At 42.9% G+C, this 12553-nt stretch overlaps 1 protein-coding gene across 1 annotated transcript in view; it reads left to right on the top strand.

Annotated features, from left to right (window-relative positions):
- Positions 1-9053, top strand: part of LOC117660240 (cytochrome P450 2J2-like) — a 31815-nt gene extending 22762 nt beyond the window's left edge. The window contains exons 6-9 of the mRNA XM_034408302.3: positions 2452-2593; positions 5075-5262; positions 7999-8140; positions 8834-9053. Of these exons, the coding sequence (XP_034264193.2) occupies positions 2452-2593; positions 5075-5262; positions 7999-8140; positions 8834-9024 (663 nt within the window). The 3' untranslated portion in view covers positions 9025-9053. The remainder of the gene's footprint in view (positions 1-2451; positions 2594-5074; positions 5263-7998; positions 8141-8833) is intronic.
- The last annotated feature ends 3500 nt before the right edge of the window (positions 9054-12553 follow it).

Genomic DNA, 12553 nt, shown 5'->3' with positions numbered 1-12553 from the left:
TTTCCGGGGGCAGCTCATTCCAGAGGGCACGTGCCCCCACAGAGAAGGGTCTCCCCCTGGGGGTCGCCAGTCGACATTGTTTGACTGACGGCACCCTGAGGAGTCCTTCTCTGTGGGAGCGTACTGGTCGATGGGAGGCTATCGGTGGCAGAAGGCGGTCTCGGATGTTTATTGCTATTCACCTATTTACAAGAATCTCACCAGACTAACTGCACTTTCTACAGAACAACCAGATAAGCACCTCGGGGGGGGTAGTTTTCCATCACTTCTTCCCATTCAGGGATTCCAGGCTAACCAGTTTCTTAACTCCTCTCCCCACTTCAATAGCAATAGCAATAGCACTTAGATTTACCATGTTTCCCTGAAAATAAGACCCTGTCTTATACTTTTTTGAACCCTGAAATAAGTGTTTGGCCTTATTTTTGGGGAGGTCTTATTATTTTGAGGTGTGTGAAAGAAACCAGAGGAAATGGCAGGGACCGGCTGAGCATGTGTTTAAATATTTTTGGGGAGGCCTTATTTTCGGGGAGGGCTTATTTCAGCACATGCACTCAAAAGCCTGATTGGTCTTATTATCAGGGGGTGTCTTATTTTTGGGAAAACAGGGTATATACCGTTTCATAGTGCTTTACAACCCTCTCTAAGAAGTTTACAGAGTCAGCATATTTATTTATTTATTTATTTATTTATTTATTTATTTATTTATTCATTCATTCATTCATTCATTCATTCATTCATTCATTTATTTATTTATTTATTTATTTATTTATTTATTTATTTATTTGTTCGATTTATGTGCTGCCCTTCTCCGGAGACTCAGGGCGGCTTACAATGCATTAACCAATAGCCTTCAGTTTGGCAGTTCGAATCTCACTAGGCTCAAGGTTGACTCTGTCACTGTGTTATGTGTTTTGTCAGCCGAGCTTCCATCCTAAGACTTACGGTAGCCTGCCAGAGAATTTTATCACATCTCTGTAGTAACAGAGATAAGACTGTCTTGTGAAAACTTTGAGCTACTGCGCATGTCCAAGCTTAAGGAAGAAACTTCCTGATCTTTTTCCTTTATCCGTCTGTGCGATAAAGCTGCCGGTAAAATGTAGTTAGTAAGTTTGTTTTATTTCTTTATAATAAAATGTTTCTTAGAATATATTTTGGGTTTTCTTTCTTCAAAGTATACAGCATGCACGATATCAAATATGCATATTAGTTCTTCTCCTTTCGCTTGCTTCTTGTTTAACCTGTTAGCAAGCCAAACTGCTGGCGGCTGGTGATTAGCAGAAGTAGTCTGCAGTACTGCACTCTAACCCAGTAGTAGGATTCAAATCCCGGTGCTATCTGTTTCAAATGGGAGTGCGCAGGTGCATGCGCTCGCTTCTGTGCATGTTCAGAGCGTTTTTGATGATGTTTGGATGGGTGGGCAGAGCCTCCCGTCACCACCACTACCAGTTCGCACAAACCACAGCAACCCACCACTGCTCTAACCACTGTGCCACCATGGCTCAGCTGCAGATTCCACAAATCACCCTTCCTATTATGACTGAGGATGTCATGTATAGATCTATAACACCTCTCCTGCACGAGCTGCACTGGCTTCCTGTGGTCTTCCGGGTGCACTTCAAGGTGTTGGTGACCACCTTTAAAGCGCTCCATGGCTTAGGGCCAGGGTATCTGCGAGACCGCCTTCTGCCGCCAGGGTATCTGCGAGACCGCCTTCTGCCGCCAATAGCCTCCCACCGACCAGTTCGCTTGCACAGAGAGGGCCTCCTCAGGGTGCCAGCTGGCGACCCCCAGGGGGAGAGCCTTCTCTGTGGCAGCACCCGCCCTCTGGAATGACCTACCCCCTGAGATACGCACGATATCAGACCTCTGAACTTTTCGTCGGGCCCTGAAAACACACCTATTCCATCTAGCCGGGCTGTCTTGATCCCATCCTCTCAGTTTTAATTGAATTCGGTTTTAATTGAGTTGTTTTTAAATCTTGGGCCAAAATTATTTAATTGTTTTTTAAATTGTTTTTAAATTTTATATGCAATGTTTTATCTTGGCTGTACACCGCCCTGAGTCCCGCAGGAGAAGGGCGGTATAGAAATAAAATAAAATAAATAAATAAATAAAATAAATATTGACAGTTCATGTTCCCATATTTCCCATTGCCTTATTTACAATTAAACCTTTTACTAAGTCCCTTCTCCAAGGCCTGGAATCTTGTTAGCAGTTATGTAATAGGAAGACTTGTCCTGTTTGGCTTGCTAACAGGTTAAACAAGAAGCAAGCGAAAGGAGAAGAACTAATATGCATATCTGATATCCAAAAGGAAACTAGAATATCATCATTCATGGACATTAGATTTAAGGAGGTTCAATCTTAAACATTTTAGAGAAGTAAAATTTGGAAAGTATGAGCAATAAAAGAAAGATGTTTATAAATGCCATTTCATCATGTTAAATGCAGAGCAAGGATCATCCCAATTCTACCTATAATGAAGACAATTTGATTCAATGCATTTTTGACCTCTTTATTGCTGGGACAGACACAACTTCATCTTCGATTAAATGGGCATTGCTGCTAATGGCGAATCATCTGGATGTCCAAGGTGAGATCAATTACTGCATTGTGACAGTAAAATGAGATTACTGTTATAGATTAGAATACTTGTCATAGTAAGTTTTTTTTAAAATTTGATTTATATGCCGCCCTTCTCCGGAGACTCAGGGCGGCTTACAATGCACTAAGCAATAGCTAAGCAATAGCGTTAAGCAATAGCCTTCATTCTTTTGTATATTTATACAAAGTCAGCTTATTGCCCCCACAACTGGGTCCTCAATTTACCTACCTTAGAAAGGATGGAAGGCTGAGTCAACCTTGAGCCTTGGCGAGACTCGCTTTCTTGGCGAGAAAGTTGCTTTCTAATACAGGAAATTTGCGGTTTAGAACCACAAATGGGACCAAAATCACAGTCATCGTGCAAAGCAGTATTAAGCAAGATGCCTATATGATTATTTTGTTCAATGGCCACAATCCTGGCACTGCCAGTTGTGGTTGTTATCTCCTGGTTCATTAAGGACATGAAGTGAAAGTGCCATCTGCCAAACGATTTCAGCTTCAATCTTGTAGCCTGCTGAAGGATCTCCCCTCTCTCCATGGTGGGTAGCTGAAATACTTCAGCAGGCTACAGAAACATTTGAGCAAGCCTGGCAGGCAGCCCTTTCATTCTTTTTATTTTTTTCTCTGCACTTTTTATTTTTTTTTAAAAAAAATCTTAGTTTGTATCAGGTTTTTATTTTTGTAAGTGTAAGCAATGGTGGGTTGCCCCCGGTTCGGACCGGTTCTATAGAACCGGTAGTAAAACTGGCGGGGGGCTCCGGCCACCGACCCTGACATCATCAGGATGCTTCTGCGCAGAAGCGCGGCCCCATTGCGAACCGGTAGTAAAAAGTAGAACCCACCCCTGAGTGTAAGCCTTAATTGGGATACAGTGGCTCAGTGGCTAAGAGGCAGAACTTGTTGATCGAAAAGTCAGCAGTTCAGTGGTTTGAATCCCTAGTGCCACGTAACAGGGTGAGCTCCCGTTACTTGTCCCAGCTTCTGCCAACCTAGCAGTTGGAAAGCACGTAAAAAATGCAAGTAGAAAAATAGGGACCACCTTTGGTGGGAAGGTAACAGCATTCCGTACGCCTTTGGTATTTAGTCATGCTGGCCACATGACCACGGAGACGTCTTCGGACAGCGCTGGCTCTTCAGCTTTGAAACAGAGATGAGCACCGCCCCCTAGAGTTGGGATTGCCTAGCACATATGTGCGAGGGGAACCTTTATCTTTACCTTTAAGCCTTAATTACAATTATTATTTAAAAAAGAAAAAGCTTAGAAACACAAGTCAGTATTGTTGAAGCATATTGGATAATTGAGAAAAAAAAAAGCCAGTATGTGCTTAGAAAAATCAGAATCCCAGAATATTTCATTGACCTTATGCACAACCTACAGGTCAGGAAAACATATCATAGACAGAAGATAATGCTCTCCAGGCTGACAAATGAATGAGACAAGTCTATACAATCTTTATTTATCTATTCAGCCTATATGCAGAATATATATTAAGGGAACTCAGGTTGGAAGATGTGGGACATGGTTTTAAAATTGGAGGTTATTGAATATCAATAACCTGAACTATGCTGACCACACATCGGTATTGCTGTTTTTGAACTTTGGTGTTGGAGAAGACTCTTGAATATCATGGACAGCCAAGAAAACAAACAAATGGATGATTGAACAAATCAAGCCAGCTTTCTTACTCGAGGCCCAAATGACCAGGTTTTAATTATTTTACACAATATGCAAAGATCTAGCTCTTTGGAGATGGTCTAATGCTGAGAAAGATGGAAGGAAAGAGAAGAGGAAGACTAGCAGTAAAGTGAATGGACTCAGTTACAGTGGTGATGGGTGTACCATTGGAAGATCTAATGCACCAAGTGGAGGCAACATCATCATGAATAAAATCTGTGCATTAACAGTCACCATCAGCTTGATGGCACATAAGCCAGCAATCAATCCATTTCTATTTAGTTAGTTGATTTCATCTGTTGTTTTTTGCCTACAATTTCTTGTATTAAATTTCTTGAGATGAAAAGCCATATAAATTGTTTACATAAATACATACAGTACATAAATAAATAGTAAATATTCTGCTGACATCACAACATTAATTTACTTGCTCCAGGTTTTTTTGCCTTTATCTATAACCAGCAATTGTTTATTTCATTTTTCCTGTCAAATCCTGCTATCTTAATTTTGTTATAATTATTTTTCATATTGATGTATCTGATACAAACTGACATTCTTGCAACATTTGTGATTTCCTTTCCATCAAAGGACAGAACACACACACACAAAAAACATTTATTATAATTTGTTTCACTGCAATTTTCATGCAAATTATTTACAAGTAGTGTTTTTCAAACAGCAATCAAAGGTGTGTTTTTTTTCCAGATGGAAACATTTCCAATATTTGCCTCATTAATTTTCCAAGACAAATCGCAAGCCATTCAGTAAAACTACCTTTCTTACTCCTTTCCTCAGATAAAGTCCACAAAGAAATAAAAGAAGTTTTGGGTTCATCTCAATCAATCTGTTATCAAGACCGAAAGAAAGTGCCCTATACCAATGCTGTGATTCACGAGATTATACGAAGCAAATATATCTTATTATTTGGCTTACCAAGAGAATGTGTGAAGGACATCTATATGGGTAATTTTCTCATCCCCAAGGTAAAGAATTTAACTTACTGGATTTCTGGAGGGCTGCATCTTCATGTAGGAAATTTTTTTCTCGTTTCATGAGAAGGAGCATAGGCTACCTGGCAAATTAAAAAAAAAATGGTTTTGAGATAAAATACTTGGGCATTTTCAACCATCTATTAGTATGACAGTTAACCTGAGTTATATCTAAAAATATAAAATTTCATTTCCTGACTGGACTTGCAGTCGTCCAACCAGATTAGACCAATGGCTGACTCAGATCTCTCCTCAGACCTTGAACAGGCCTACAGTCCCCCCCAAGGCTGGCTTAAATAATAAATTTTAATGGGTGTTTTAGTTCTTTTTTAATATAGGGCCAAATTATTTAATATGTTTTAAACTGTTTTTAAACTTTATGGGTATACGTGTTTTATTGGGGCTGTGCACCGCTCTGAGTCCCTCGGGAGAAGGGCGGTATAAAAATTTAAATAAAAAATAAAAAATAAATAAATAAATAATAAATTAAAAATAAATAATAAATAATAAATAATAAATAATAATAATAATAATAATAAATAAATAAATAAATAAATAAATAAATAAATAATAAGGCCCTTTCACGTGTGCAGCAGGCACCCAAAGGGACTAAAAAACGTGGCAAGCATGCCTCTGAGGCGTCTCGACGGCGGGAGTCCCTCAAGACTCCCAGGCCTCAAACAAGTTGCCCGCCACCGACAAGGATGCCCAGAGAAGGCATCGAGCCCTTGAAAGGCAATTTGCCTTGGCCCACCAGAAGGCCCGGTCCTCTGCCTGTCAGGGATTGGCTCCATTTGACTCATCGGTCCCTGCATCTACCACAGGGCCTCAGACCTTGCCAGAGGAAATCCAGCAGCCGGCATTCCGCAGCGAGCTGATGTTGCATGCTCTAACGCGGTACCAATTTCACTGCCGGTCCATTCGGGGGCGGCCTCCCCACCCAACCATCCCTACAACAATCTGGGCCGGAGGCCAATCAAATACATTTACTTGTGTAATAAGGAAGAGACTCTCAGGGTCAAATCAGCCCATCCCTCTGAGGTATTTTGGTTCTGAGGTAACTAGCATCTGAGGGTGAAGAATGGCTAGAAAACTAGCCCTCTTTGCCACTGCCTCCTTTTTTGTTATAAGCTAGTTTTTCCCTTCCCCACCAATCCTCTGGGCAGTGGTGAAATCCAATTTTTTTTTTACTACCGGTTCTGGGTGCGTGGCTTGGTGGGTGTGGTGTGGTTTGGTGGGCGTGGCAAGGGAAGGATACTGCAAAATTGCTTAATGCATTGTAAGCCGCCCTGAGTCTCCGGAGAAGGGCGGCATATAAATCAAATTAAAAAAAAAATCCCCATTCTCACCCCACTCTAGGGGAAGGATACTGCAAAATCCCCATTCCCTCCCCACTCCTGGGGGAAGGATATTGCAAAATCTCCATTCCCACCCCACTCCTGGAGGAAGGATACTGCAAATTCCCACCCCACTCCTGGGGGAAGGATACTGCAAAATCCCCATTCCCTCCCCACTCCTGGGGGAAGGATACTGCAAAATCCCCATTCCCTCCCCACTCCTGGAGGAAGGATACTGCAAAATCTCCATTCCCTCCCCACTCCTGGGGGAAGGATACTGCAAAATCCCCATTCCCTCCCCACTCCTGGGGGAAGGATACTGCAAAATCCCCATTCCCACTCCACTCCACTTCTCAGGGCGGCTTACAATGCGCTAAGCAATACCCTTCATCCTTTTGTATATTTTATACAAAGTCAGCTTATTGCCCCCACAACTGGGTCCTCAATTTACCTACCTTAGAAAGGATGGAAGGCTGAGTCAACCTTGAGTCTGGCGAGATTCGAACCTGCAGTAATTTATGCACCTTCCGCCGGGCCCTCAAGATGCTTTTATTCCAACAAGCCGGGCTGGCCTAATTTTAAAAATTTTTAATTGTTAACTTTTAATTTTTAAATGTCTAAAACGGGCAGTTTTATTTTAATTAGACATGGGCCAAATTATTTAATATTTTTAAATTGTTTTTTAAATTTTATATCTGTCTGTTTTATTCTGGCTGTACACCGCCCTGAGTCCTTCTGGGAGAAGGGTGGTATATAAATTAAATTAATAAATAAATAAATAAATAAAATCCCCATTCCCTCCCCACTCCTGGGGGGGAGGATACTGCAAAATCTCCATTCCCACCCTACTCTGGGGCCAGTCAGAGGTGGTATTTGCCAGTTCTCCAAACTGCTCAAAATTTCCACTACCGGTTCTCCGTACTGCTCAAAATTTCCGCTACTGAATACTTCCACTGTATTCTGGAACAGCCACAATTTATAAATTTTCAGGTGCAGCAGCACACAGGATGTATTGCAAAATGCAAATGGGTGTGTGAATGGGTGTGTGAATGGCCATCTGCAAGGCTTCCCCATCTATAAATGTGTCTGATTGGCCACAGGTACCATCTGTTCTCCAGGTAGGAACTGTGAGTTGACAACTTGGCTAGGTGACTCAGTGGCTAAGACTCTGAGCTTGTCAATCAGAAAGGTCAGCAGTCCAGCAGTTCAAATCCCTAGTATAGGTCTCCTGCGTGAGCTGGGGGATGGACTAGATGACCTCCAAGGTCCCTTCCAACTCTGTTACTGTTATAACCTTCAAGATGTCTACCATCTCATCAGGAGGAACGTTACCCCATTCAGAATGAAAAATGAAAAAAAAAAAATCACCAGTCATTTTCTTCTTTTTTTATAGGGAGCCATTCTCACCCCAGACCTGCGTTCTGTTCTCCTTGATCCCGAACATTGGGAGACACCTGAGGAGTTCAACCCCAATCATTTTTTGGACAAGGAAGGAAATTTTGTGCCCAATGAAGCATTTCTTCCTTTTGGAGCAGGTAAATATTTAGTTAAAGTTTGGACTGGGTTTAAAAAGGAAAGAAAAAAAATTGCATTTTCCCCTTGTTAAATAGGATAGGATAGGATACGGTAGGGTAGGGTAGGGTAGGGTAGGGTAAGGTAGGGTAGGGTAGAATAGAATAGAATAGAATAGAATAGAATAGAATAGAATAGAATAGAATAGAATAGAATAGAATAGAATAGAATAGAATAGAATAGAATTTTTTATTGGCCAAGTGTGATTGGACACACAAGGAATTTGTCTTTGATGCATATGCTCTCAGTGTACATAAAAGAAAAGATACGTTCATCAAGAATCATAAGGTACAACACTTAATGATAGCCATGGGGTACAAATAAGCAATCAGGAACAATGTTTTAATTGGTTTGTATTTTTAATTTTGGGCCAAATTTATATATATTTTAATTGTTTTTAATATTTGTATTTCATGTTTTTTAACTCTGGCTGTACACTGCCCTGAGTCCTCAGGGAGAAGGGCGGTATATAAATTTAAAATAAAATAAAATAAAAAGTAAAAATATCAATATAAATCGTAAAGAATAGAAGGAACAAATTATTACTGGTTTCCACCTTTCCTGTATTTTCTATGCAGGAGCTCATAGTTTGTTTGGGGGAACTCCTAGCAAAGATTCAGTTACTAATGGTTTCCTACTTTTTATTTTCTCTACAGGAGCTCGGGTCTGTCTGGGGGAACTCCTTGCGAAGATTGAGATTTTCATTGTGTTCGCCACTCTGCTGAGGGGATTTAGGTTCCAGCCACCAGAAGGAGTGGAGAAGCTCAGTCAAAAAACTATAGTAGGGTTGACTGTTCATTCCGTGCCTTACAAAATTTGTGCTCTTCCGCGTATCAATTCATCATAATTGGGGTAAACAACAAAGGGGCTCCTTCATACTGTCTCCTTCTATTTCAAATTCATTTGCACATGGTTCTCTTTCAGGGTTGGCTTTCTAAAAGGTTGAGAGCCACCTCCCAGCACACCTTGTGGGGAGGGAGGTTTCTTATTTTTGTACCCACTCTTGGCAACATAAACATAGGTTTTACATCTTGGATACCTGTAGCGGCAACTGCTGCCTACCTGACCAATGAGAAGGGGCTAATGAGGAAATTAAGCTGTGCCAATGCTCTCTTAGATCAGGGGTGTCAAACTTGTGTCGTCACGTCATCACGTCGTCACGTGATATATCGCGACTTTTTTCCCCTTCGCTAAACTGGGAGTGGGAGTAGCCAGCACGTGACGCATCCGGCCTGTGGGCCGCGAGTTTGACATCCATGTCTTAGATCAAGGGCTGAAGGGATATTGGGAAAACAAATAGGAATTGTAAAATATGATCTCTGGAGGGCTCGGGACAGGGGGTGCTCCTCTGTCCTGGTCCTGTTAGATCTCTCAGCGGCTTTTGATACCATCGACCATGGTATCATGCTGCACCGGTTGGAAGAGTTAGGGGTGGGAGGCACTGTGTTGCGGTGGTTCTCCTCCTTTCTCTCTGACCGGTCGCAGTCTGTGTTGACAGGGGGACAGAGGTCGACCCCGAGACCCCTCATATGTGGGGTGCCGCAAGGGTCGGTCCTCTCGCCTCTCCTGTTCAACATTTATGTGAAGCCGCTGGGCGAGATCATCTGTGGTTTCGGGGTGGAGTACCATCAGTATGCTGATGACACCCAGCTGTACATCTCCACCCCGGATCACCCCAACGATGCCCTTGAAGTGATGTCCCGGTGCCTGGAGGCCGTACGGATCTGGATGGGGAGGAACAGGCTCAGGCTCAACCCATCCAAGACCGAGTGGCTGTGGTTTCCGACGTCCCGATATAGTCAGTTGACGCCATCACTGACTATTGGGGGCGAATCATTGGCCCCCACGGAGAGGGCTCGCAACTTGGGCGTCCTCCTGGACTCGCAGCTGTCTTTAGAAAAGCACTTGACAGTCGTGACCGGGAGGATTTTTTATCAGGTTCGCCTGATTCGCCAGTTGCGTCCCTTTCTGGATCGGAACTCATTACGCACGGTCACTCATGCCCTCGTCACCTCCCGCCTGGACTATTGTAATGCTCTCTGCATGGGGCTCCCCTTGAGGAGCACCCGGAGGCTCCAACTGGCGCAGAGTGCGGCCGCGTGGGTGGTAATGGGAGCGACATGGCACTCCCATGTAACACCTCTCCTGCGCGAGCTGCACTGGCTCCCGGTGGTCTTCCGGGTGCGCTTCAAGATTTTGGTTACCACCTTTAAAGCGCTCCATGGCTTAGGACCTGGTTATTTACGGGACCGCCTACTACCACCAATAGCCTCCCACTGGCCAGTACGCTCTCATAGAGAGGGACTCCTCCGGGTGCCATCAGCCAAACAGTGTCGACTGGCGGCCCCTAGGGGGAGAGCCTTCTCTGTGGGGGCACCTACCATCTGGAATGAGCTCCCCCCGGAGATACGGAGGATCCTGGATCTGCGCTCCTTCCGCCGTGCTGTGAAGACCTTTTTATTCCATCAGGCGGGCTTGGCCTAATTTTCTTCCCTTTTAAATATGTAAATTTTAATCTGTTTTTAAATTATTGGGGTGTTTTAATCTGTCCGGGCCAAAATGATTTAATTTGATTTTATCTGGTTTTTAAATTTTTTGTATTTATGTATTTTATTGTTGGCTGTTCACTGCCCTGAGTCCTTCGGGATAGGGCGGTATACAAATCAAATAAACCATAAACCAAACCAAAATAGTTTATATGCTACTACAATTACCCATAAGGCAGGGCTGTCAAACTCGTGGTCCGTGGGCTGGATGCATCACATGCTGGCCACGCCCCCACCTGGTTTAGCAAAGGGGGGGAAAGTCCCTCTACATCACATGACGCTGCCGTGACGACGTGAGTTTGACAGCCCTGCCATAAGGCAATCTCAGCTGACTAATAGATTATGAGGTTAAGTAAATTGAGGGAATGAGAATCGTTCCTAAGTCGTTATCATCAGTTTCAAGAAATTCTACCCTGTTCTGAATGGGTTTCAGGTGTGAAATTATAAATACACAACTTGTACAGTCAGGCATACCCTACATCAGGGGTGGGCAACTACGGCCCTTTTACAACCTGTGGACTTCAACTCCCAGAATTCTTGAGACAGCCAAGCTGTCTCAGGAATTCTGGGAGTTGAAGTCCACAGCCAAGCTGTCTCAGGAATTTTGGGAGTTGAAGTCCACAGGTTGTAAAAGGGCAATAGTTGCCCACCCTTGCCCTACATGATATTCCCTTTGAAGCTGAGCCATATTCCAAAATGTGCACAAAAATGTGGATAGCAGTAAGGCAAGAAAATGGGTAAAAGAAAGAAAACCAAACTTAATCTAGTGTCAGCGTTGGAAGCCATATTAGGCCGGAAGCTTCCATGCTGCCACCTTCTCATGTGTGGAAAAGTAGGAGGGGGGATTTAGTAGAGGGGTTGTTTGTAGACATAATAGCATTCTTCCTGTCGGTCAAGGTCAGGCCGATCCTGCATCTGGAGAAGGCGTGGTCGGAGTGCTGAGTCAAGATGGGACGGCGGTTGATTGGAGCATGTGATCGACTGAGGAGTGAGGGGATGGTTTTGGGGGTTTTGATTTACTGGGAAAACCCGGACCTCTCAGATTCGGGTTTTTCCAGATGTGCCAGTTTACCTATTCCAGTAAAGAGAACTTTGGAAAATGCTTGCTTCCGCATCTTTACTCGAAGTTGGAGTTTTCTGGAACGCTGACATTTAGTTTACATCAATATCATCCACTCAATTTGCCTACCTTAGAAAGGATGGAAGGCTGAGTCAATCTTGAGCCTTGGAGAGATTCGAACCAGTAGTAATTGCAGGCAGCTGTGTTAATAACAGGGTGCTTAGGGCCCAAATACCAAAACCAAATTTAATTGGTTTTAATTTTATTCCAATAATTTTTTGCTTCAGGGCATGTCCACCACATATGATAATAGGCTCCTGGTAATTGGTGACATTTCCAACACTTAGCTGATTCATCTTTAAACATTTTTGCTAACTTCTCCGGTGGCATATGCCATCTATAAAACATTTTATATTGATTTTCCTTATATGCAGTGGACATCGTTAATTTATAATTCCTTTCCCATAGTTGTTGCCAAAAAATGGCAGAGATTCTAATGTACTTCCTTCACTGGAAAATTCTTAAAAATTGAGGAAGATACTCAGAAAGTAACTGTAGGAGAAAGAGTGGCAGAATCTAGGGGTGGAGTTAAAAGAGGAATCACTCTAGTATCCCTGTGAAGCCACAAGAGGATCATGTCCAAACCACCACTCCCTTGAATTCTCTTAGCCTTCATCTAACTCTAAACAGCTGCTGGACATAGGCTTTTTAGTAACAAATCATTTTAATTGGACCTTCACATGTGGACCTGGTCTTTTGCACTAACATTA

The sequence above is a fragment of the Pantherophis guttatus genome, chromosome 6 (genome assembly GCF_059756535.1).
Source record: "Pantherophis guttatus breed Tessera chromosome 6, ASM5975653v1, whole genome shotgun sequence".
Classification (NCBI taxonomy): Eukaryota; Metazoa; Chordata; class Lepidosauria; order Squamata; family Colubridae; genus Pantherophis; species Pantherophis guttatus.
This window is presented reverse-complemented; position numbering and strand designations above follow the sequence as displayed.